Below are 27,870 nucleotides of genomic sequence, written 5' to 3'. Positions count from 1 at the left end.
TTGTGAGTTCCCAAAATCCCAAGAGTGATGCCATCGAGAGTTTAGCCATTCGGTGCTTAGCTCCTGGTAGGGTAACCCATTGACGGTAAGGTCTGGAAGGAGGTTCCAGACAAAGAGCGATCCAATGAAGACCTCAACAGTGTAGCTGGCTGAAGATGATGACACATCACAACTACAATGAAGGCGAAGGAAGTACGCAGCAGTAAAGGAAGTCCCCAGCCATCTTGCTTGCATGCCCCTGGACCCTGACCCCTGACCCTGATCTGTCAAGGACCACGTGGTGGTGCCCATGCATCAGCCTCACCATGATAAATAAGGTCACACAGGGGTGTTCTTCCATAAAAGGAATCCACCCTAACATCTCAGACTAAGTCTCATGGCATTAGACGTCTCCTTTGTGAGGATGTTTCTCACTATCCACCTTATATACGTTTCTTATAATTTTGTATAGCTCTACTGGGTACCCGCTCAGCCTCCACTGCACCACAGAAAACAAGCCCAGCTTATTCTGTCTCTCCCCATAACTTAAAGTCTTAACAAGCAACATCATGATGAAAGCAGTTTATAACATCTTATCAAGGTAGGGCGTACAAAATGCGTGCCGTGTATCACATGATATGCAACAACTACTCTAAGTTGTAACATCATTATACACACACTCAATAAAGCAAACATGCAGACACCTGTAGTGAGGAATGAGAACGAAGCAGGAGTTAAAAGGGGGTTGACGAACCCAAGTACAGTTAAAGCAGGGTCATTTATGAAGGCCTCTGAATGTCCAAACAAGCTTCAAAATAAGGACAACAGGAATTTCAACCAGAGATGGTAGAAGAGGAGAGGATAGTGAACAGCAGACCAGAATTCAAAGGGTGGTGAACAAGAGCAGGAAATTGGAAAATATTCTGACAGTTAGATAGAGTAAGACAAGACAGATGAATGAAAGGACAAAGACTCTAAAACTTTCTTTTAGGCAATCAAACATTCCTTTCTGGTGAAGTAGAGATTTATTTGTACATTTTACACTCTACACTGCTGCACTTAGTGATCACAATGCAGTCTACCTCAAATCAACTGAAATCCAATGTAGTTCAGACGCTTCACAGAATGCCTCCATTCAGTCTGCAAACCCTGAACCTCCAGCAGCCTGTTACTTTAATTCTCTAACCTCTTATATGTGGCTTTCTACATCGTTCCACTAAATCTCAACACAGCACATCACATTCTGGCCAAACATGGTGTCTTCTGGGCTCAACAACAAATTCAACCATTTTCGATAATCATTCATTACATCTGGAATCTTTCATTCCCAGCATTCAACTTTTTTCTCCTCTCTCATGCTACTTGAGATTAAATTTGCCTCTTCATATTTACCCCTACTGGGGACACACCTTTATCATCCTCTTTCACCGGCACCATCAGTACTGGTGTCACTCCCATCCTTCTGAATCCTTGCCCACTCGCAGATCTCTCTTGCCTCTCCGTGTTTTCACACCTCAAATTTCTAACTTTTCCTGGTTCTGATGAAAGGCCCTGACTGAATGATAAACAGTGCTTTTCTCCTTCCATCTGCTGGGTTTTTTTTCAGTGGTTATTTCAAACTTGCCTGTGAATGAGCTGAAAAGTCCGTGGGGACAAAAAGGAGGGTATTAGTAAACTTAAATATGAAGCACACATGCAAGTTTCAGCAGCTCCTAAGGTATGATGCTGGCAGAGATAGATTGTACCAAGAGGTTGGGTACACCACGGTGAAGGACTGCGAGATAACTGGAGGGGCAAGTAATACACAGAAATTGCAAACTGCTGGGTTATTCTTCAGCTGGCATCCTGATAGGGAAGTGAGATCGATGAATAGTGTATGATAGTAGGATACAATTCAAGATTCAAGATTGTTGCTCTTCAATGCACAATTGTAAAGGGAAATAAAATGATTGCTCTTCCAGATCCAATAAAGCATTAAAAAAACACAAGCAGCGAGAACACAATAAATATAAATACACAAGATAAGCGTCTATACATAGTCTGATTGTATGCACATAAATTGATGTTAGGTACAGGAGTGTCTGTATGTAGGTTGACTGACTGGAAATGATAAAGCTAGTGGTGGGAGGGAGTGTGCTGAGGTGGGTTAGTGGGTGGAGGTGTTGATCAGCCAGATGGCTTGGGTTTTTGAGTCTAGTGGTCCTGGCATGGATGCTGTGTAGCCTCTTCCCTGATGGGAGTGGGACACAGACCACGAGCAGGGTGGTGGCATTCTTCATGATGTTGCTGGCCCTTTTCTGGCAACTTTCCGCATATATCTCCTCGATGGCTGGTAAGCTGGTGCCAGCGATGTGTTGGGCAGTTTTAGCTACCCATTGTAGAGTAGGCCCTTGTCCGTCGCAGTGTAGTTTCAGTAGTACAGTGATGAAACATGGTAGGACACTCTCAACTGCACATCAGTAAGTGGTTGCATTGATGTGCACAGTCCAGCTCTCTTCACCTTCCTCAGAAAGGAAAGGCAGTGGTGAGCTTTCTTGCCATGTTCTGATGATAATCAGATAGACTTGAATAAATAAGGCCCTTTTCTTTTCAGTGTTAAGTTACAAGGAACTCCGATTGATCCACGTCTTCATGTTGGATGGGCAGTTTGATAGCAAAGCAAGAAACTTAGAATTAAAGGTGAATGAATCAGTGAAGGGCAAGAGCTAGGTATCCCTTCATTCATATCACTGAAAGGCTACTATTGTAGATTAGCTCCAGAGGGTTTCAAGATGAGACCTTGAGGTGCAATGATTTTGGCCATGTGGCCACTGGAAGAGAAATTATTTTAGTAATGCAGTCACTGAATAACTGAGGGAGAAAGAATCAGAGCCTTCCACCAATAAATGTAAATGGAGAAGACGGCCTAATTATGTACCATATTATATATCCGACTATATATTTGACTATTGGGTCAAATGGAATGGAAGTAGATCATCCTGGCCAAGTGTGGTCTCACAATGTCTTGTATGGCTGTAACACGATGTCTAAACTCCTGTACTCTGTGTCTCAACCAAGGAAGGCAATCATGCCAAATGCCTCTTTAATCGGTCCATTGTTGCCACCATCTTCAGGGAACTATGCACTCGTATCACTAGGTCCCTCTGTGCAACACTCCTCGGGGCCCTGCTACTCACGGTGTATGCCCTTAACTGGTGTAACTTGCCAAAATGTAACTGAGTTCACTTCACTGTGACATTCCTTTGCCCACTTTCTCCATTGATCTAGATCCTGATGTAACCTGAAACAACTATAAGACCATAAGACATAGGAGCAGAATTAGGCCATTCAGCCCATTGAGTCTGCTCAGCCATTCCATCTTGGCTGATCCCAGATCCCATTCAACCCCATATACCTGCCTTCTCACCACACCCTTTGATGCCCTGACTGATCACAAAACGATCAATTTCCTCCTTATATATGCGCACAGACTTGGCCTCCACCACATTCTGTGGCGTAGCATTCCACAGATTTACTACTCTCTGGCTAAAAAAATTCCTCCTTACCCCTGCTCTAAAGAGCCACCCTTCAATTTTGAGGCTGTGCCCTCTAGTTCTGGATACCCACACCATAGGAAACATCCTCTCCATATCCACCCTATCTAGTCCTTTCAACATTTGATAGGTTTCGATGAGATTCCCCCCACGTTCTTCCAAATTCCAGTGACTACAGGCCCAAAGCTGCCAAATGCTCCTCATATGTTAACCCTTTCATTCCCGGAATCATCCTCATGAACCTCCTCTGGACTCTCTCGAATGCCAACGTATCCCTTCTGAAATATGGGGCCCAAAACTGTTGACATACCCTAAGGGCAGCCTGACTAGTATCTTATAAAGGTTCAGCATTATCTCCTTGCTTTTATGTTCTATTCCCCTTGAAATAAATGCCAACATTGCATTTGCCTGCTTCACCACAGACTCAACCTATAAATTAACCTTCTGGGAGTCTTACATGAGGATTCCTAAGTCCCTCTGCACCTCTGATGTTTGAACCTTCTCCCCATTTAGATAATAGTCTGCACTATTGTTCCTTTGAACAAAATGCATTATCATACATTTCCCAACACTGTATTCCATCTGCCACTTTTTTGCCCATTCTTCCAATTTCTCTAAGTCCTGTTGTAATCGCATTGCTTCCTCACGCTACCTACCCCTCCAACTATCTTCGTAACATCCACAAACTTTGCCACAAAGCCATCAATTCCATTATCTAAATCATTGACAACCAATATGAAAATTAAATGGCTGACAAATAATGTGAAAAGCAGCAGTCCCAATACTGATCATCGCGGAACACCACGAGTCACCAACAACTAACCAAAAAAGGCCCCTTTTATTCCCACTCGCTGCCTCCTGCCTGTCAGCCATTCCGCTATCCATGCCAGTATCTTCCTGTAACACCATAGGATCTTACCTTGTTAAGCAGCCTCATACGTGGCACCTTATCAAACGCCTTCTGAAAATCCAAGCAAATGACATCCACTGCCTCTCCTTTGTCCACCCTGCTTGTTACTTCCTCGAAGAACTCTAACAGATTTGTCGGGCAAAATTTATCTTTACAGAAGCCATGCTGACTTTGACTTATTTTATCATTAGTCGCCAAGTACCTTGAAACCTCATCATTAATAATAGACTCCAATATTTTCCCAACCACTGAGGTTAGGCTAACTGGCCTATAATTTCCTTTCTTTTGCCTTCATCCCTTCTTAAGTGTGGAATGACATTTGCAATTTTCCAGTTCTCCTGGACCATGCCAGAATCAGGTGATTCTTGAAAGATCATGGCCAATGCTTCCATTATCTCTTCAGCAACCTCCCTCAGGACTCTGGGATGTAGTCCATCTGATCCAGGTGACCTATCCACCTTAAGACCTTTGAGTTTGCCTAGCATGTTTTCCATTGTCATTGCAATAGCACTCACTCCTGCTCCCTGACACTTAACAGATCTCTGGCACACTGCTGGTGTAGTCCACAGTGAAGACAGCTGCAAAGTACCCATTAAGTTCATCTACCATTTCTTTGTCCCCCATTACTACCCCACCAGCATCATTTTCCAGCGGTCCAATATCAACTCTCACCTCACATTTACTCTTTATATAACTGAAAAACTTTTGCTATCCTGCTTTATATTATTGGCTAGACTGCTCTCATATTTCATCTTTTTCCTTCTTACAGCCTTTCTAGTTGCCTTTTGTTGGATTTTAAAAGCTTCCCAATCATCCAACTTCCCACCCTCTTTTGCTACCTTATATACTCTTTCCTTGGCTTTTATGCAGTGTTTAACTTCCTTTGTCAGCCACAGTCGCCTACCCCTGCCATTTGAGAACTTCTTCCTCTGTGAGACATATCTATCCTGTGCCTTGTGAACTATTCCCAGAAACTTCAGCCATCTCTGCTCTTCTGTCATCCCCGCCAGTATCCTCCTCCAATCCACCTGGGCAACCTCCTCTCTCATGCCTCTGTAATTCCCTTTATTCTATTGCGATATTGATACATTGGAGTTATGCTTCTCCCTCTCCAATTGCTGTAAGAATTCAATCATATTATGATCACTTCCTCCTAAGGGTTCCTTTACATTAAGCTCCCTCATAAGATCTGGGTTATTACTCAACACCCAATCTAAGATAGCCTTTCCCCGAGTTGGCTCAAGCACAAGCTGCTCTAAAAAGCCATCTCATAGGCATTCAACAATTTCCCTTTCTTGCGATCCAATGCTAACCTGATTTTTCCAATCCCCTTGCATATTGTCCTCCATTACAATTGTGTCATTACCCTTATTACATGCCTTTTCCAGCTCCCTTTGCAATCTCAATCCTGTATCATGGCTACTATTTGGAAGCCTATATATGATTCTTATTGCTGGCGCGTGGCCAAGTAGTTAAGGCGTTGATCTAGTGATCTGAAGGTCACTAGTTCGAGCCGCAGCTGAGGCAGCGTGTTGTGTCCTTGAGCAAGACACTTAATCACACATTGCTCTGCAACGACACCGGTGCCAAGCTGTATCGGCCCTAGTGCCCTTCCCTTGGACAACATCGGTGGCGTGGAGAGAGGGTTCTTGCGGCATGGGCAACTGCCAGTTCTCCATACAACCTTGCCTAGGCCTGCACCCTGGAAACTTCCAAGGCGCAAATCCATGGTCTCACGAGACTACCGGATGCCTATATATGATTCTTATGATTTTTTTTACCCTTGTAATTTCTTAACTTCACCCACAAAGATTCAACATTCTCTGACCCTATGTCACTTCTTTCTAAAGATGTAATTCCATCTCTTACCAACGGAGCCACACCGCTGCCTATGCGTCCTGCCTGTCCTTTCAGTACAAGGTATATCCTTTGATGTTAAGCTCCCAACTATGGCCTTCTTTTTCCACGACTCAGTGACGTCCACAACGTCATACCACCCAATCTCTAACTGTGCCACAAGTTCATCCACCTTATTCTGAATGCTACGCACATCTAAATACAACACCTTCAGTCCCGCATTCTTCACCCTTTTGAATTTTGCCTCTGTGATACAATTTAACTCTTTGCTCTGTCTGCATTTGTACCCAATCATGGGATTGTCCTTCCTTACATTCACGGTATACTCATCATCTACTTGTAAACCTGCTGGCTCATTCTCAGTCTATCATCCTGGTTCCCATCCCCCTGCCATACTAGTTTAAACCACTCCCAATACCTCCAGTAAATCTGCCCACAAGAATATTGGTCCCCCTCGGATTCAAATACAACCAGTCCCTTTTGTACAGTTCACACGCAGCCCAGAAGAGGTCCCAATTACCCAGAAGTCTGAATTACTGCCCCTGCTCCAGTTCCTCAGCCACACATTTATCTGCCACCTCATTCTATTCCTATCCTCGCTGTTGCCTGGCATAGGCAGCAATCCCGAGATTACCACCCTTGAGGTCCTGCTTCTCAGCTTCCTTCTGAAATTCCTATATTCTTTATATTCTCTTTTCAGTACCTCCACCCTTTTTCTTCCTATGTCATTGGTATCAATAAGTACCATGACTCCTGGCTGCTCACCCTCCCTTTTCAGATACTGTGGATGCATACAGAAATATCTCGGGCCCTGGCACCTGGCAGGCAAACTACCATCTGTTTCCTTTTCGCCTATCTGTCCCCCTGACGACAGAGTCCCCCTACAACTGCTGCCACCCTCTTCAGTTCTCTACCCTTCTTTACTGCCCACTGTACTACCCATTTTGATGCCATCTCCAAACCTACTAATGATATCCCCTCACCCTCATCCAAATAATTGAAGTATGACAAAGAACAGGGTTCCAGCACCAATCGCTGAAATACACCGGTCGTCAAAGGCATCCAATCTGAAAAACAATCCTCCACTACCACACTCGGACTCCTACCACGAAGCCAATTTTGTATTCAGATGGCTAGTTCACCCTGGATCCCATGTGACCTGCCTTCTGGACCAGCATACCATGCAGGACCTTGTCAAAGTCTTGCTGAAGTAAGGGAGTGAGTTCCAGCATTCATAATAATGAAGACATGCTGATATATTTCAAAGTCAGAATAATATACAACTTGGAAGAGAAAATGCATGTGGCAGTGTTTTCTTGTGTATACTGATAGAGTGAGTTTTTGGGTAGATGATTCATTTACACTTAAATGACTCTGGCCACCAGACTTCTATTTGACAAAGTACTGTGGATTGAGTCCACAATAATGCGCTTCCTAAAAAAGTGTGAATACCGGATGCTTCTGGCGCCGTAGTTTGACCAGATGCTGTAGTTTCGAAGACAGTATTATCTATATTTTATAAATATTAATTGTCTTCTATGTTAGCACGTAAAATGCCAAATAAATGTATTGTGGATTTAACTTGCATTCCTAAGGGCTGTGGATACCAACCCAGACATATTGGCGTTGGAAGGAAAGGATGAAGTCAGAAGGTGTGATGTTTGTACGTAGCTTCAAAAAGAAGCATTGTCTATAACTTTTTAAGTAGCGATTGCTTTTGTGTTTAGTATATAAATATCGAGCCCACATTGGGCTAGCAGACCTTTCTCCCGAAAGCGTCTCTGTCCGTATGATGCCTGCTGTACCTTCTTGTGTCGAATAAAGAAGCTGCTTTGTATCTACCAGTGACTCTGTCTCTCCAGTGATTTCATCCACACCACAACACTTCTGCCACCATTGTCCTTCTTGGTGGTCACAGGTTTGTTAAGAGCTGTCCGAGTAGTTAGCTGACTTCTGAGATGAGTAACCATAAATGATACACACTACAAACACTGTACATTCGTAGTGGAGTTAATGAATATTTAGGGTAGTGGTCAGGGTGGCAAACAAGTTGGCTGTTTTTATCCTGCAAGGTAAGAATCTTTCTGTGTCTTGCTGGAGTTGCAGGCAAGTGGAAACAACTGCCTCACACTTGTGCCTTGAACATGGCTTCGGGTGCTAGGAACTGAGTCGCATGCTACAGACTCCTAGCCTTTGACTCGCTCTTGTAGTCACAGCATTTATGCATCCGGTCCCTATGAATTACTGTTCATCATTGCCAAATTCCTGACCATCACCATGATTTGGCAGAAGCAATGGTATAGAGGTTAGACCGTTGGAGACGTTCACTTGTCACTTAGCAGTTAATGCCTGACTGTTATCTCGGTCTTGCTGCAAACAGACATGGCCTGTTTCATTTGCTGAGGAGCAGCAAATGGAATTGAATGTTGTGTAATCATCAGATGATCCCACCTTCTGATGAAGGGAAGTCATTGATGAAGCAACTGAAGATGCTCAAGCCTGTCCCGAGAGACCCCTGCAGTGGTGCCTAGGTCTCAGATGATTGACACCAAATAATCACAACCATTGTTCCTTTGTGAGATGTATGACTTCAACTAGTGAAATGTTCTTTCCATGGTGATTAGTGACTTCAGTTTTACCAGAGGCTCCTTGGTGCCACACTGAATTATAAAGTGTAAAGATTATGCAGCAAGGAGATAGGAAGGGGGTGGAAAACTGATATTGGGGAAAATAACAGCTAACTAATCATTTAAATTTTGTTCATTTATAGTTTATGGTGTATTTGTTTATATTCAACTTAGTTTACATTTAAAAATAAAAAGATTATCCTCTAGAAACTATTACTTTTGATTAAATTTGGTTTCTGAAGGAATATATCTTACATCATTTTTCTTCAATTATATGTGAACCAGCTCATGGCTGCATTCATCCATCAGCTAGCTGACAATGTTGTGGCTTCAAGCATACTGCTACGTTGGTCCACACAAAAAAGAAACCTTCTCTCGAATTCTCTGAGTTTGCCGTTTCACACACATTGCAGTACCATAATAAATGGATGTGTCAGCAACAAATATTCTAGCAGAGTTTGTTAAATATAATAAATCCATTCTAGGACACCATTAAATGTCTCCCACAGTAAGTATCAATACAAAAAAAGTAGCTCATATCAGCCAAATTTATTTTGTATTTATTTCACAAATGATCAGCGTGCACCTAATGCATATGCATGTTGAATGTTCCCAATTAAAGTAATTTAGTAACTATCCAAAGTCATTGAAAGCCAATATTCTATTTTGGATGCAATGATTTGTTGACTTTGCAGGGCTAAGCAAGGCATGGTCATTGTTTAAGAAAGATTAGTTCTTTCTATCTGCTCCTCCTTCCCCAGAAAGGTCACATCTGTGTAAAAACTATTTTTGGATTGCGTTGTATTCTCTAGTGGAGGGTCTTTAATGTGATGGAGAAATCAGGTGCAGCTTTTACCTGTGTAACAAAACTGGAAAGAACGAGGGTAAAAATTGTGTTAAGTTCAAAAAAATGAGAGAAAATAAGGTTAAAAAAAAAGACAGGTGAGTAAGAAATGTTTACAGCATTATAGTGATAAGCCCTCACATAATTTTAAAAACAGATCACTTCAAATCAGCTTTCTGTTCATAGGCTGAATAATTGCGTACATCTTTCCAAGAAGATCTGGAACAGAACCAGAACTGTTCAGGATTATCCACACTCACAGCCAGCAAAAATATAGCATTGCTTGTTTGAAGTCTGATTACATATAAATGAAAGGTTTTACAAACAATCTGGAATGGCTGTGAGCACAAACAATCTGGAATGATGGCAGCATGATAGTCCTCCTGTTGAGCATTTGGATGAAGTGCGAGTATTATTGCAATGACGGCAGCATGAAACCCCCACAGAGTGTTTGGAATGAATTGTGAACGGCTTTTATGTCTCTCTTTGCCTTTTCTTTCAAACAGATGGTGATGCAGGGAACCCCAGCTACTCAAAACCTTGCAAATTAACATGAATAGAGCAGAATAAAATTAAATAAAATGGAATCCAACACATTCTGCATTTACTTGCAGCAAAACAAAATACTGTGCATCCTGAAAATCCGGAGAAAAACCTTGGAAACGTTTAGAAGGATAGACAGGCAACAGTAAATATTTCAGCCTGAATACATTTCATCTGAACTGTATAATTTTGTATTCCACTGCAGATCTGAAACAACTTAACTCCACTGCTTCACCCATTCTGAAAGAGAATTTCTCCAATATTTGATTCATATTTTACCCACAGACCCCACTAGCAAAGACATATAATGAAATTACACTTAGAAATTCCAAATTCAGGGGTGGTCGAGCACAGAAAATCCCAAGCCATTATGACAAACGTCATAATCTCAGGGGCTTCAATATATTCACATGATTCAACAGTAACAGTGACCATAATACCAGATATGAGCTCAGATTTGAAAATTTGAAAATAATTCCATGAAATCAAAACAGCCTTTAGGATAAAATATAATCAGTCTGATACATTAGCTCTCTCCAGAGATATTGCCCAACTTTCAAAGTGTTGTCAGCACTTTCTGATTTAATTACTCTGCCTAGGAAATAAAATAATGGTGACGCAGGGATGTTTGATGACTCCTTTCCTGTATCTGTTGGCAATAGACTGGATTATAAAACAGACAAATGAAAAATGAAAAAAAAAAGTGAAAAATGACTCGATGGGCCAGATGACCTAATTCTGCACCTCAATCTTATGGTCTTCAGGAAGGCCCTGGGCGACAGATCCAAGGAGACAGAAGTTAGGAAAAACAATGACTGGATTTAAATTCAAGGATGCACATCACACTTCTCGGATGTTGGATCTCAGTAGCCAGCATCAGTTTCCAAATCATTAAGGGTTGGGAAAGACATGCTCACAGCTCCTTCAACATCATCAGCTGAGCTTGAAAAAATAGGGCAACGTTGGAGAGCCAGTCAATGCAGGATGTGTTTTACTCTGACCATGGATGGAGGTTTCAGTGGATGATTAACTGAAGTGGGAATGCAGATTGTGATAAAACACAGATGAAAATACAGGAGAGAACATGGGATCAAGAGCTATGTTCCCTCTAAGCCAGCGGTCCCCAACCACCGGGCCGTGAGGAAACAATATGATTTGGTGATATGAGTCAGCTGCACCTTTCCTCATTCCCTGTCACGCCCTCTGTTGAGCCATTACGCATGCGAGGTCATTACCCGCGCGTCATCCATGTCAGCGCGGGAAGGAGATCAACTCCTCGAGCTTGCAAATGACGGCGGGCTGAAAAGTATGTTTGATATAACATCTCTGCCAGCATTCCGGATCAAAGTCAAGGCTAAATATCCTGAGATAGCCACGAAAGCACTGAAAACGTTGCTTCCATTTCCAACTTATCTCTGCAATGAATGCAACGAAAACTAAATTGCAGAATAGTCTGGAAATAAGGAACCACCTTCGAGTATCGCTGTCTCCCATCACCCCTTGTTAGGACGGCGTTGTTGCAGGGAAACAAGCCCAGGACTCCCACTGATTCAGCGATATTGGTGCGTTGCATTGATTTTATATGTTCATATGGGGAAAATATGTGTTGTGTGTTTAATATCCAAACGTTACTTAAAATGTTATGATGCTATTGACTGATAAGTGACTTATATAACTACATAATAATTACAGCACGGAAACAGGCGATCTCCGCCCTTCTAGTCCGTGCCGAACGCTACTCTCACCAAGTCCCACTGACCTGCACTCAGCCCATAACCCTCCATTCCTTTCCTGTCCATATACCTATCCAATTTTTCTTTAAATGATAGTATCGAACCTGCCTCTACCACTTCTACTGGAAGTTCGTTCAACACTTACTTCAAGCTCCCTTGATAATTGACTTATCACTATATTCATACAAGGAAAATATGTGCTGTGAGTTTGAAATTGAGTGTATTAGCCACTTATCACCTAGATTCCGGCCTTGATTAACACCCCCCCCCGAACAGAATCGGCAAAAACTATTTGTAGGAAAAAAAATCGCCAGGTACGTGCATGCGCAAGGCTTCATGCTCATTGTAATCTTTCTCGGGGTAAACACAACGTATTTGACTGCTACTGTTGTCCTTTGGCAAACACAACGTATTTGACTGCTACTCTTGTCCTACCACCCCCCCCCCCCACCCCCGGGGTTGTCCAGTCTGCAAGAATATTGTCAATATTAAACCGGTCCGCAGTGTGAGAAAGGTTGGGGATCCCTGCTCTAAGCTGAGCTCATGTGCACGCGCACACACGTTTTTCAACCAGTGCACAAAGGAAATCAATGTGCACACAAAAGGTTAGTTACCTAAAACAATGTAGTAATTAATCAACATACACTGTACCACAATGCACGTCACTATTTTACGTCACCTCACCTTTCCTGTTCCGGTTTGTACAGCTGCATCATGGCAGCAGCCATCTTTGGCGGACAGTGTTCATATCGTAAAGTTTACAAAGATCTGTTTCAAATCCTGTAGATAGCTTACTAACTTTTTATTGAAAAAGATCAGTCAAATGACCCTGTGGCTATATACTGTCACAATAAATTGATAAACATCGCATACAAAGTAGCTTTACAGGTTTCAGGTGATGTCTTTGATGAACTGGCTACACTGTGCAAGATTCTGCAAGAGTGGCCTGACACCGATTGATTCACTTCATTTTGCGCGAGGCAAAATTAACAAGATAAGAAAGCATAGAAACATAGAAAATAGGAGCAGGAGTAAGCCATTCGGCCCTTCGAGCCTGCACCGCCATTTATTATGATCATGGCTGATCATCCAACTCAGAACCCTGTACCAGCCTTCCCTCCATACCCCCTGATCCCCGTAGCCACAAGGGCCATATCTAACTCCCTCTTAAATATAGCCAATGAACTGGCCTCAACTGTTTCCTGTGGCAGAGAATTCCACAGATTCACCACTCTCTGTGTGAAGAAGTTTTTCCTAATCTCAGTCCTAAAAGGCTTCCCCTTTATCCTCAAACTGTGACCCCTCGTTCTGGACTTCCCCAACATCGGGAACAATCTTCCTGCATCTAGCCTGTCCAATCCCTTTAGGATTTTATACGTTTCAATCAGATCCCCCCTCAATCTTCTAAATTCCAACGAGTCCAAGCCCAGTTCATCCAGTCTTTCTTCATATGAAAGTCCTGCCATCCCAGGAATCAATCTGGTGAACCTTCTTTGAACTCCCTCTATGGCAAGGATGTCTTTCCTCAGATTAGGGGACCAAAACTGCACACAATATTCCAGCTGTGGTCTCACCAAGGCCTTGTACAACTGCAGTAGTACCTCTCTGCTCCTGTACTCGAATCCTCTTGCTATAAATGCCAGCATACCATTCGCCTTTTTCACCGCCTGCTGTACCTGCATGCCCACTTTCAATGACTGGTGTATAATGACACCTAGGTCTCGTTGCACCTCCCCTTTTCCTAATCGGCCACCATTCAGATAATAATCTGTTTTCCTATTTTTGCCACCAAAGTGGATAACTTCACACTTATCCACATTAAATTGCATCTGCCATTAATTTGCCCACTCACCCAACCTATCCAAGTTACTCTGCATCCTCTTAGCATCTTCCTCACAGCTAACACTGCCACCCAGTTTCGTGTCATCCGCAAACTTGGAGATGCTGCATTTAATTCCCTCATCCAAGTCATTAATATATATTGTAAACAACTGGGGTCCCAGCACTGAGCCTTGCGGTATCCCACTAGTCACCGCCTGCCATTCTGAAAAGGTCCCGTTTATTCCCACTCTTTGCTTCCTGTCTGCTAACCAATTCTCTATCCACATCAATACCTTACTCCCAATACCGTGTGCTTTAAGTTTGCACACTAATCTCCTGTGTGGGACCTTGTCAAAAGTCTTTTGAAAATCCAAATATACCACATCCACTGGTTCTCCCCCATCCACTCTACTAGTTACATCCTCAAAAAATTCTATGAGATTCGTCAGACATGATTTTCCTTTCACAAATCCATGCTGACTTTGTCCGATGATTTCACCGCTTTCCAAATGTGCTGTTATCACATCTTTGATAACTGACTCCAGCAGTTTCCCCACCACCGACGTTAGGCTAACCGGTCTATAATTCCCCCGTTTCTCTCTCCCTCCTTTTTTAAAAAGTGGGGTTACATTAGCCACCCTCCAATCCTCAGGAACTAGTCCAGAATCTAACGAGTTTTGAAAAATTATCACTAATGCATCCACTATTTCTTGGGCTACTTCCTTAAGCACTCTGGCATGCAGACCATCTGGCCCTGGGGATTTATCTGCCTTCAATCCCTTCAATTTACCTAACACCACTTCCCTACTAACATGTATTTCGCTCAGTTCCTCCATCTCACTGGACCCTCTGTCCCCTACTATTTCTGGAAGATTATTTATGTCCTCCTTAGTGAAGACAGAACCAAAGTAATTATTCAATTGGTCTGCCATGTCCTTGCTCCCCATAACCAATTCACCTGTTTCTGTCTGTAGGGGACCTACATTTGTCTTTACCAGTCTTTTCCTTTTTACATATCTATAAAAGCTTTTACAGTCAGTTTTTATGTTCCCTGCCAGTTTTCTCTCATAATCTTTTTTCCCTTTCCTAATTAAGCCCTTTGTCCTCCTCTGCTGAACTCTGAATTTCTCCCAGTCCTCAGGTGAGCCACTTTTTCTGGCTAATTTGTATGCTTCTTCTTTGGAATTGATACTATCCCTAATTTCTCTTGTCAGCCACGGGTGCACTACCTTCCTTGATTTATTCTTTTGCCAAACTGGGATGAACAATTGTTGTAGTTCATCCATGCAACCTTTAAATGCTTGCCATTGCATATCCACCGTCAATCCTTTAAGTGTAATTTGCCAGTCTATCTTAGCTAATTCACGTCTCATACCTTCAAAGTTACCCCTCTTTAAGTTCAGAACCTTTGTTTCTGAATTAACTATGTCACTCTCCATCTTAATGAAGAATTCCACCATATTATGGTCACTCTTACCCAAGGGGTAAAGCAGTATCTGGGAGACAATGTTTCGTGGAGTGACAAAGTTAAAGTTTTGTTAAGCCAACAACGTGAAGAAAACGTCACAGTAGATACAAGTTCGCTGTTGACTTTTATAAATAGTCTTTGTGCTCATTTAGAAGAAAGGTTTCCTGAAGATGAGGTACAAGAATGGTCAGCTTTTGATTTCTCCGCAATTGCAGATTGTGACATCTCATCTGGCGAAGAACAAGTTAATGCCTTATGTCTAAAATACCATGATTTTCTAGCTGAAAATACTGTAATAGTTAGACAGTTTAATGATTTCTAACTTCCCATGCAAGAAAAAATTAAATCCAAACTGATTTCAAACTTTGCTCAAATGGTGGCATTTGTACTTCAAAATGAACAGTTTTGCGACCTTGCACAGTTGATGGACATTGGGGGAACCTTTCTTGCATCTAATGCGGACTGTGAGCGAGGTTTTAGCCTAATGAATCAACTCAAAAACAACCTCAGAAACCGTTTAGGTGAATGTCATTTGGATATGTTGATGAGAATCAAACGCTATCAATTGGATGGAAGTTCTAATAGGCTAGATAGAGTTTACAAAGAATGGGTAAATGCCAATGACAGGAGAGAGTAAAAAATAACTGAGTGACTTAAATATGTATGTTATTTTGTTGTTATTCTGTGCAGTTTTATGTCAAATATTTTATAAACCTACATAAACTGTGCCATGTGTGCATTCAGTGCACACACTTTTGTCACAGGAAAAGAATTTGCACAACGTAAAATTTTTGCGCACACTGACTACTAAAAATTAGAGGGAACATTGATCAAGAGCCTTGCTCAGAATCATATAGGGTACCAAGACTGCACTCATACTGTTCTGTTGTGTATCAGGGAGTTGAAGTGATCTTTCCAATGTTTACAGTAAGGAAATTCAAGATTACACTTTGCATAAGCAGCCAGGACAGAATAGGCACTGGTGTAGTTAGGGATATTAGGGAGGCAGAGTTCACTGTCATTGTCATACTTTGTGGAAGTCATGAAAATAAACTGGAAACAAAAAATTAACTGTTCTTATCATGGTAGTGTTTCACTAAGCCTATATTCTAGTTATTTGGTTGATAATTTAAAAGTAGTACCAGGTTAAATTTTACAGGTCAATTTTCATAACCGTGCATATTCCAAAAAAGCTGCCTTTTTAAAGAGGTAACAATAACTACTACTGAACCAATTTGGTACCATGGCGTGAGCTTTAAAATCTAGGAGCTACACTTTCCTACAAATGCTGAGTAAGAAATATTCAGTCCTATTTCTGGAATACCAGTAAACATTTGGCCTATGAAAAAAGAAACGGCGTAACTCTTAAAGTTTGTGCCCCAAATATACCTTAAGAATCGTAACATTAAGAGACACCAAAATCAACTGATTTCAGACAGTAGATGACACTAAGAAAAATAAAGATTTTGCACATGGGCTTAATAAACAGGAAACAAATGGTTTAGTAAACCATATCTGTTGCATCTTCTAAACCAACAGTTTAACAGGCCTCCCTGGTTATTAATTGCACTTGAATTCTTCTCCACGATACTGAAGGCAAGCACACTCTTATCCAAAAGTCCAGGCACTCCCAGTTGAGACACTGGCCCAGATATTGAAGAATGTGCTACGTATACCATGTAGATTTTTGGCAACAACATGAGAAATTTTAGAGCTTTTAGTAGCTAAACAATTATGAGCGTCCAACTATTGCCAAAAGTACACACTGAATTAGGAAAGAAGTCATGTCCCCAAAATAGTGCAACATCTGGCATTAAATATCACAAAGGAATTCTGACGTTTAAGACGAACATGCGTTACAGGATGACTTCTGGTGTTGATGGCACTGTAATCTCATCCCAGTCCCAAACATTCCCTCCAGTGTCCCTAGAGATACATCCTTGCCTCACTTCTGATTCTCATTTGCTTGCTGTCAGCTGGTATCCTTAACCAAAACACAAGGTCTGACTGCACGTGCACATCAACTATACCCTGCTCCACTCTACTTCTTGATTCTTCTATGGTTTCTAAACCATCAGGGTTTCTTGCACATCAGTACTGGACGCTTGCCTGATATTCAGTACAGATAAGTCTGCGCCAACTAAATACAGGGAAGATCAAAGCCCTTGTCTTCTGCCACAAGCTCCATTCCCCAGTCCCTGTCGAAATCCTTCTCACTGGCAACTGTCTGAAACTGCACCAGATTGTTCACAACCTTTGTGTCACATTTGACCCAGAGTTTCTAATAAGGTATCCATGTCATTACCAGACCATCTGTTTCCACCTCCACAACATCATCTTATTCACCAGGCACTGAAACCATCAGCCATGTCTTTATTATCTCAAGACTTGACGATTCCCACACACACCTGGCTGACTTTCTATGTACTAACCACCATAAATTCAAAGCTCTCTCGAATTCTCCTTGCCACATCATAAATCACACCAATTCCCATTCATCTGTCATCCATATTTGCCTCCTCCAAGCCAACTAAAGCACTCCATTATTTAAAAAATTACATATTTGCTTTCAAACTTCTTTATGGTCTTGCAGTTCATTATCTCAGTTACTTACACAAGCCTTCAAACCTCAGATCTGATTTTATGTTACCATTTCTGGCTTTGAGTTCCCCAATTTTTCCTCAGCATTCAATATCATTCTCAGTTTTCAGTATTATTTATTTTCTTTAATTTCCACAATCTGTTTTTGTTTGCACAATTCACCAGTCTTCGGTTAAAGAAATTACTCCTCATCTCCGCTCAAAAAGGATATCCACCTATTCTGAGGCTGTGTCTTCGACTTCCCCACCATAGGAACGTCCTCTCCACATCCGCTCTATCAAGGCCTTTCAACATTCGGTACGTTTCAATGCAATCACCCCACATTCTTCTGAATTCCAGTGAGTATAGGCTCAGAGCCATTAAATGCTACTCACATGACAAGCCTTTCAATTCCAAAATCATTTCCGTGAACCTCCTTTGAACCCTCTCCATATTCTAATTTAATAAAAGTAGCAAATCAAATTTAATCTGGAGAAATTTGGGCTGATCCATTACTGGGGCCAAAGCACCTCGAAATACCAAAGTAAAATACTTTGTACTGCATGTTAGAAATCACTTCAGGCCTCAAAAGAGATAGGTAGGTACTGAAGAATTAACATGGGTAGTTACCTTTATCAACTGAACTATAAATTTCAAGAGAAGGTAGACCACGCCAATAGTATGTAAAATACTAATCAAGCCTTAGCTGGGAAAATGTTCATCACTCTGATCACCTTAGTATCTGAAGCACTAGAGATAAGATTTACAAAAACATTAGCAGGGCTGTACAATTAATGTGAAGAGAAGCTGCCCAGGCAGGAGATGTTTTCCTTGGACCAAGTTAGACTGAAATGAGATTACAATAAGCCGTATAAAATTATGAAAAGCCAAAGATCTATTTGCTTTGGCAGAGAGATTTATAACAAATGTACAAAGATTTAAGTTAATCAGTAGAAGAATCAGAGGGAAGTTGAGGAAACTTGTTTTCACCCTAAGTGTGGTGGTGTTTCTGGAATCCACTACCAAAAAACCTTTTAAAGTCACCTGGATGTACAGTTGAAGAGCTGTAAACTACATATCTGGGGGCTGGCAGTCATTTCAATAGCTCTATCCTGGACACAATGGGCTGAATGGCCTCCTTCTGTTCCATAAATTGCAGTAGTTCTCTGAAAGTCATAATGTGGTAACAAGTTGCTCCTGAAGTCATGATCCGGCCAGGTGTCCAATTAGGAAGCTTTATCCCCCAGGTTCTAGGTCTGAAAATGTATTCTCCCCTACGAACTGGGACAAAAGCTAACAGCTTCTCTATCAGGTGTTTCCTGAGGGAGTTTCTTGCACAATGAACAAATAAAACAATTCCAACACTAACACTGTATTCCTCCTCCTACTTCCACAAATTCTCAAACAGGACGTCCAATCAGAGTCCTCTCTAAACACCCAAAAACCAATCCTCTTTCCAGAGACAGGGACACAGCACCAAAACATACTTGTTAATCTGGTGCAGTGTTTGTATGCCAGTTGACCCAACAGAATTATCAGTGCTCGCAAACATAAAATCAGCAAGCTTCAAACAAACCAATGTGATTGCTCAGATCTTCAGCTGCCAAATCTAGACTGGACCCACTTCCACCAATACTTGGCAGTGATAGCTGAAAGGAAAATAGAAACTTCCTGTCACTTGGTCAGTAATTGTCACTGATCACAAGGCCAATTCACTCTAAGGAAACAGCATGTCCTCGATGAGACCATAAACTAGATTAGCCTCTGCACCTGGAGAGCCTCTTTGTTCATTATCCTAACTTAATTCCATCAGATCCAAGTAAATACCACTTAAATCCACAGGGCTTTGGGAGGTTTAAAAAAAATCACAAACTTGGAAAAAAATCTTTCATCTTGATGAACTGTTCCTATAAGTAATGGGCAACAATGGAGAATGGTAATGTAAAATATAAATACAAAAAAAAAGTTCAAGAATTGCCTAGCTTTACGCATTTTTTTCATACAGTCCCAGGCCATTGTACATTTTTTATCTTTATTATCCAAGCAGCACAGATCTCACACACACACACACACACGTACACACACACATACACATACACGCACATACACACACACACACACACACACACACACACACACACATTATTTCAGAGCTAAATACATTGGACAGGATTTGAACACAAACTATTCCACAGTATGGAATCTCTGCAGATGAAAGCAATCACACTCATGCTAAAGCATTGGGCACAAAATGCTTTAAGAAGAACCACGAGAAGCCACAAGAAGATGAGAAAAAGTGGAATCAGCACTGGAGATGAATTCTGCAGGTAGATTTAAAACTGGGATGTTTATTGTGCGAAGCCATGCACAGAAAAACTTCCATTTATGTTGCAGCTTTCACAACTTGAAGTGATACCCAAATCAAATCACAATGACTCCCATAGGTAGCAATTTGCTAAATGACCAGAGAAACCATTTCTTTTTAGCAACACTCATTGATGGGTAACTATCAGCCAAGGTTCCTGAGTTGACTATCTCACTTTTTAAAAGTAGCGATAGATATTTTTGCATGCCAAAAGAGCAGACAGCACTTTGCTTTGATGTCTCGTGTGAACAACAGCACCCACAGCCAGTGGTCTGAGTAATAATGGTAGTTCAGGAATAAGGTTGCTATGGAGAGATCCACTGATGACAACTTCTGATGTTGCTTGACAGAGGTAGATATGACAATACAGGGAAGGTCAAGATGCCACTGAAGATGCCAAAACATCTCAAGGGACAAGACTGGATGTAAGGGACAACAAAAGTTGGACAGTCCCACCCAGGTGGGCAAAAAATGTGCAGTTACAATCCAATAGCTAAAGAACTGAGGAAGGGAAAGTGACGAACAGTCACCAAAACCATTCTTATTTTTTAAGAGGGTTGAATTTTCAACATGCGGGTTTCAGCAGTTGAAGAAGCGCCAGCAGAGATCATCCGACACAGCAGTTTACAGTGGCACATTCTGAAAGCTGGACCAAGTCGGGAAAGAATCACTGCTGCTTCCATGGTTTAGAAGGTGGGCCTGTCTGGTTCAAATTCTGTGAAATGCATTCTTCAAATCCACTGAAGACTACAGGAGCTGGAGCAGGCGAGAAAGAGAAATGTTTCATTAAATGGTTACTTCCCGAGCTTATGGAAAAGGGATAGCCAATCCAAAATAAGAAGGAACAAGTCCAAGTAACAATCCTGATTAGCAATAAGATGGATGTCAATAAACAATAAATCCTTGAATCTCTCAAAGTAATTTAGCCATTCTTAATATTGTTGTACCAATGATTTCAGATTATACCAACACAATTTGTATACAACCCATTGTGCATTAACGTTAATAAAACAAGGATTTAAGATTTTCCAAAGTAGTCACCTTACCTTCTTTACCTTCACCTTACCTATTTCACCCTACAGAGTGCTGTGTGTGTATGTGTGATCATTTGTTTGTTTTGAGATGGGGTAGGAGACTTGTGAAAAAGTAACACAGGAGGTTTAATACCTAGCCTCCATCTTGATCACAGAAGAATTCTTGAGTTTTCCTAAGAGATCAGAGGTAGACTGGGACCTCTGCTCTTTCCAGAACTCTTAACTATGTGCCAACAAGCTCCTTACATCCCTTCTATCTTGTAACTAAGTCATTGGGAACCTGGTAATCCAAATTCAAGAACTCAAAGCCTCTGGTGTTCATGACATTGAAGACATTTTTGTTCAATCAATAGGAAGGGCACAAGAACAACATAATCTCACCTGGACTGTTGTTGATGAACCTGTAGGTCATGTGGGCCAGTGGAATAATGGCAAACATACAGTTATCTCCATTAGTCTCAATGAAGTCATGCCTGGTTATTGCAGTCGGGTCAATATGATGTTCTCGGAAAGGCCTAATAAATGCCTGCATACAAAAAGAAATGCAACAGATGCTTGACTTTCAATGTATGTTTTAGATTAAAAATGCATTTAAACAAAGACTACATTCTACATTCAAAGTACACCAAGATTACTTACTCCAATGATGAAATGCTTACAAGGAAGAAAAGTCAGAATAATTAAGAATTTTTGACAAGAGCTGTTTGAGAATAAAGTGAAAATCCAAGATATGTGAAATATATTGTTACAAGTTATTTGTCTGTTGGATGACAACCTATACTTGAAGTGGATCAATCATCTAACTCTGCATTACAATGACCATTTTGCATTGCACACCATCCTGACTTGTAAATGTATCGCTGGATCTTCAACATTTGGAATAAAGCCTGCATCCTGAAAGCATTCTGGGCACTCTTTTAGTAGAAAGACTAAACCACCTCATTCAGTCCTGAACAAGGGACTTGGCCCGAAACGTGGACCGGTTAGTCACTTCCATAGATGCTTAACACAACACGGATGGAAAGCATGCAAGGAACTGGCCGGATTTGAACCCGGGACCACTACCCTCGAAGTCCGGTGCAAATGACACTACACCACCGACGACAGAAGGGCAATTAGCAATGGGTAATAAATGTTAGATGTGTTAGAAATGTCTTCATCCCATGAGTAATTAGTTAAGGAAGTCAGAATACTTGACTCGGTAGGTAGTAGATAGACAGATAGGCAAATAGAAAGAAAAAAAATACCAGCTCTGACTCCTGCAGTAAAGTTTATGGATCTCCAGGATTTGCCTTCAACTAATCTAGTTACCCAATTATATTTTTATTCATCTCCTTGAATACTGCTCATTCTCTCTTGGTGGTGATGTAGTGGTTATGTTACTGGACTAATAATACACAGAACTAAACAATCCAGAGGCAAGTTCAAATCCCGGCACAGCAACCATTGAATTTAATAGTCAATTAAATAAGCTGGAACTTAACCCAAAAAAAGGCTCTGTTATGATGACCACAAAACCACAGGACTATTGTGAAAACTCAATGGGTTCACTTACCCAACCTGGTCTTTTATTGACAAAGGACCCACAGTAACATAGTTGATTAGTGGCTCTTTGAAATGGCCCACAAAACCATTCATTTGGATACTATCCATCATATTGAAGGAGAGAAAGGATTAACATGATTAGAACATCCTTCAACAACCTGGCACAGAGCACTAACAAGCCAGAGTTGTTCCAACCCATTTGACACTGCAAAGTCCTCATTACAAGTGTCAGCAGAATGGTGTCTAAACTGGGAAACCTGTTCAGCTGACAAGTCAAAAGTCAAAGTTCAAAGTAAATTTATTATCAAAGTACATATATGTCACCATATACTACCTCGAGATACATTTTCTTGCAGGCATTCACAGAACAAATAAATATAATGGAATCAATGAAAAACTACACACAAAGACCGACAAATAATGAGCGTGCAGAAGAAGACAATCTGTGCAAATGCAAATAGATAGGTAGACACGGAGAACATGAGTTGTAGTCTCATTGAAAGTGAGTTTGTAGGCTATAGTATCAGTTCAGAGTAGAGGTGAGTGAAGTTATCCACACAGATTTGGAAGCCTAATGGTTGAAGGGTAAAAACTGTTCAAAGGGCAGTTCAACTAAGTTGTTTGCAAGTTTTCAGACCTTGCATGCTTGGCTCCATCATTATAATTCTTAGCTAAGAACTGGGTGGTAGAGTCAACTGCAGGTGGGACAGAAAGGGCTTGGTATCCTCAGCAGTGAACCTACACATCTCATGGCATCAAGACAAATGCATGCAAGGAAACACCTTGCTGATTACAACCAACCTTCCTCCCTCAGAAGATGTATCAGTGGTTCTCCATGTTTAGCAACACTGGGAAGAAGCACAGAAAGTAGCAAGGACAGACACAGAATATATCCTGGGAGGAATGTTTAACATAGAGCACCAAGAGCTGCTCAGTGCCAAAGAATGGATCTACTGGACTGTATCTGCAGCATGTAATGAGTGAACTAGCATGGGGAATAATCCTACATGAGATTAACCGCACCAGTCTACCTGTGGTAAATATGGTGGCCCATTTCAGAACAGATCCAGCAACAGAAAATGAGTGTCCATTTGGCACTGTGGATCAGCATCAGTAGCAGGAATGTATTTCAGCATCATCAGTGACCACTTGGCCCTGTATAACCTTCTCTCCACCATGACTGTCAAGTGAGGGGATCAGTCCTGGCTCATTGACAGAAGAAGGCAGAAGGACATGCCTGGAGCACCTCCCAACAATGAAACACCACCTGACCAAGCCAATATATCCAGCCAAATACATCCGGTCAAGATGGTGCCACCAAACCACAATTCCATGGCTGATATCTTCGAGACAGCAAAACTTTCTGATTTTCTCACTTCTTCTATGCCTTCTGTTTGTCCTTTTAGTTTTGTTTGTGTTAAAGAAACTGTTGGAGCCTGTGACATACAAGCAGGGTAGACGAAGGAGAATCACTTGATCTTGTGTACCTGGATTTTCAGAAGGCCTTTGGCAAGGTGCCACACACAAGGCTGCTTAACAAGCTATGAGTCCTTGGTATTACTGAACAGATCCTAGCATGGATAAAGCAGTGGCTGATTGGCAGGAGGCAAAGAGTGAGAATAAAGACAGACTTTTCTGGCTGGCTGCCTGTGACTAGTGTTCCACAAGTGTCTGTATTGAGGCTGATTTTTACATTATATGTCAATGATTTGGATGATGGAATTGATGGCTTTGCTGCAAAGTTTGTAGATGATATGAAGACAGGTGGAGGGCAGTTAGTTTTGAGGAAGTACAGAAGTTACAGAAGGACTTAGACATATTAGGAGAATGGGCAAAAAATGGCAGATGGAATACAGTGTTGGGAAGTGTATGGTCATGCACTTTGGCAGAAGAAATGAAAGGCTTGACTGTTTTCTAAATGGAGAGAAAATACAAAAAACTGAGGTGCAAAGGGACTTCGGAGTCCTTATGCAAGATTCCCTGAAGGATAATTTGCAGGTTGAGTCTGTGGTGAGGAAGGCAAATGCAATGTTAGCATTCATTTCAAGAGGACGAGAATATAAAAGCAAGGAATGAATGTTGACACTTTATAAAGCATTGATGAGGCCTCACTTAGAGTACTATGAGCAGTTTTAGGCCCCTTATCTTAGAAAGGATATGCTGAAACTGGAGAGAGTTCAAAGAAGGTTCATGGAAATGATTCCAGGTTTGAAAGGCTTGTCATATGAAGAGCATTTGATAGCTCTGGGCCTGTACTCACTACAATTCAGAAGAATGAGGGGTGACCTCATTAAAACCTATCAAATGGTGAAAGGCCTTGATAGAGTGGATGTGAAGAGGACATTTGCTACAGTGGATGAGTCTAAGACCAGAGGACACAGCCTCAGAATAGAGGGGCGCCCTTTTAGAAGGGAGATAAGGAGGAATTTCTTTAACCAGAGAGTGGTGAATCTGTGGAATTCATTGCCACAGGCAGCTGTGGAGGTCAAGTCTTTCTGTATATTTAAGGCAGAGATTGATAGGTTCTTCATTGATCAGGGCCTGAAGAGATAAGGGGAGAAGGCAGGAGATTGGGGCTGAGAGGAAAATTGGATCCGCGATAATGAAATGGTGGAGCAGGCTCGATGGTCCAAATGGCTTAATTCCGCTCCTATATCTATATTCTTATGGTTTGAATCTCGATTGAAGGATCCAGCGCTGTGCTGTGTCTGGAGAGCTGTCTTGTGGAAATCAAGAGATGGGGTGGGCCGAAAAGGTCCGAAAATGCAAACCAACTCATGGAAAAGACAAGAATGGCTCCATTTCAAAGCAGCGAGGAAGACTGAAGCATTGAGGTGAACGCGGAAGGGGTCAGCAATGGCTCGGCGCGAGATGGTTGGCAGCCAGATTGACACATTCGGCCCTGGTTCAGCAGAACTAGGACCTGGGTGGACAGTGTTAGGGCCCGGATCAGCGGTCACTCTTTACAGAAGGACTGCGTTCATGCGGCTGCTCCCCACATATACAGTGAAAAGATGTTTCCCACATTCTGAGATTTATGTGATTATTGGACTGTGCTTTATTCTGGTTTCCTTCAACTTTCTGGTGTTTTCTTTCTTGCGGTCAATTGACAGGTGGGTGATTTGTTAACTTTTTGTGTGTAAGGGTGGGGTTGGGGATTTTCTGCAAGTGAGGGGGTCAGGGATTGTTATGTGTAGAGGATCATTGATTGTTTTTGTAGCTGTTTTTGCTATGGGCAGGGGAGATTTTGGGGCCCGTGAGTTTTGTTTCTTTACTTTTTCATGCTGGTTGGGGGAGTTGATGTCTTTTCTTCCAACAATACCCATGGTCTTTGACTATTTAATGGCTATCTGGACTAGACAATATCAAAGTTGTATCATACATGCACACTTTGACAATAAAAAAAATATTATGAACCTTTGAACCTTAGACACAGGACCACGTGTGAAATAGAAAAACAGTATGCACGAGGCAGAACCAAGTGATTCCACAACAAATATTCTTTTATTTAGGGATACAAGACAGAGCAGGTCCTTGCACCTCAACGAGCCGCACCAGACAGCGACCCACTAATTTAACCCCAGCCTAATCATGGGACAATTTACAATGACCAATTAACCTACTAACTCACACGTCTTTGGGACGTAGGAGGAAAGCAGAGCACCCAGAGTCAAAGGAAGAATGTACAAGCTCCTTACAGACGACAGAATTGAACTCCGAATTCTGAAACGCCCTGAGCTTTAATAGCATTGCGCTAACTGCTAAGCTACCGTGGTGCACCATCTCAAGGCTCTGCATCTTAACACATCTTGTTGCCTATGGTGTTGGACAGATACGCAGTGAACAGCAGAATCCCCTCCCTCAATAGTGCTGGAGCTCAAACACACACATTGCCATAGACAAGATGAACAAAACCTTAACCCCTTTATCCAAAAGTAGGTGGTCCATTCGCTTCCTCCTAAGATCTCCAGCATTTGTCTTCTGCCAACTCATGTAACATGATATCAAGAAGCAACCTTGAGCACTGAATACAACAAAGACTGTGGGACAGGCAGCATTCCAGCTGGAGTACTGAAGAGATGAGTGCCAGAAACAGCTGCACTGTTTAAGTTGTTCCAAAATTGGCAAAATGTACTAAATCGCCCAGGAACATCCCATGCACTAAAAGCAGAACAAAAACAAGCTGATTAGGTAATGCCCAATCAGTCTATTTTCAATTATTAGTAAATTGATAAAAGGTATCATTGACAATGCTATCCAATTTCATGACCTAACCAATAACCCACCCACCAAAGACTAGTTTTAGAGTGTTGCCAGGACCACTCTTCTCCAGCCCTCATCATAGCACGGACCAAAGAGTTGAATTCAAGAGGGGAGGTGAGAGTGACTGCCCAAGAAATCAGGACAGTTTGTGAATAGGCAATCAAAAATGCATTTGGAGGAAAATACTCCTGTGACTGGAGTCGTAACTCACACAAAGGAAAATGATTCCAATGATTAGCGGCCAGCCATCCAGCTCAGGGCAGTGACCCAAAACCCAACTATCTTCAGGCATTTCATCAATGACTTTCCAGCTTAATGTTGAAAATGGAGGTGCTTTCTCAGCTTGTACAGTTCTATCTGTAACCCATTAATAAATGAAACAGCCCACACCTGTATGCACCAACATGTAAACAACGTAGGTAACAAGTAACACTCATACAACACAAGTGCTGGGCAATGATCATTCTGCAAAGAGACAGCCAATTGACGTTTGCAAATTGACGTTTGATGGCCTTATCATCACAAAGTCCCCAACCATCTATATCCTAAAGACCAGCATTAACCAGAAATTCAAATTGACTAGCCACATAAAATACTGTGCCTATTTAAAACTTGTTAATGCCCAGGTACCCTGCTTCTGGACCCAGGATTTTCCATGTTCTACGAGGCACATCACCATCATGGTGGAATACTCTCTACGTGTCTGGTTGAGCACAGGGCCAACTGAACTCAGGAATCCTAAGGCATTCAGAACAAAGCAGCACCAAC

The 27,870-nt window shown here is 41.7% G+C and overlaps 1 protein-coding gene across 2 annotated transcripts in view; it reads right to left on the bottom strand.

Annotated features, from left to right (window-relative positions):
* Positions 1–27,870, bottom strand: part of si:ch211-212o1.2 (uncharacterized protein LOC492735 homolog) — a 170,167-nt gene that overhangs the window by 31,462 nt on the left and 110,835 nt on the right. For both annotated transcript variants that reach the window (XM_063066915.1, XM_063066914.1), the window contains one exon: positions 21,676–21,820. In XM_063066915.1, coding sequence (XP_062922985.1) covers positions 21,676–21,820 — 145 coding nt within the window. The remainder of the gene's footprint in view (positions 1–21,675; positions 21,821–27,870) is intronic.

Source organism: Mobula hypostoma, chromosome 14, assembly GCF_963921235.1.
Source record: "Mobula hypostoma chromosome 14, sMobHyp1.1, whole genome shotgun sequence".
Classification (NCBI taxonomy): domain Eukaryota; kingdom Metazoa; phylum Chordata; class Chondrichthyes; order Myliobatiformes; family Myliobatidae; genus Mobula; species Mobula hypostoma.
Note: the sequence above shows the minus strand (reverse complement) of the source record. Positions and strands in the feature narration are given on the sequence as shown.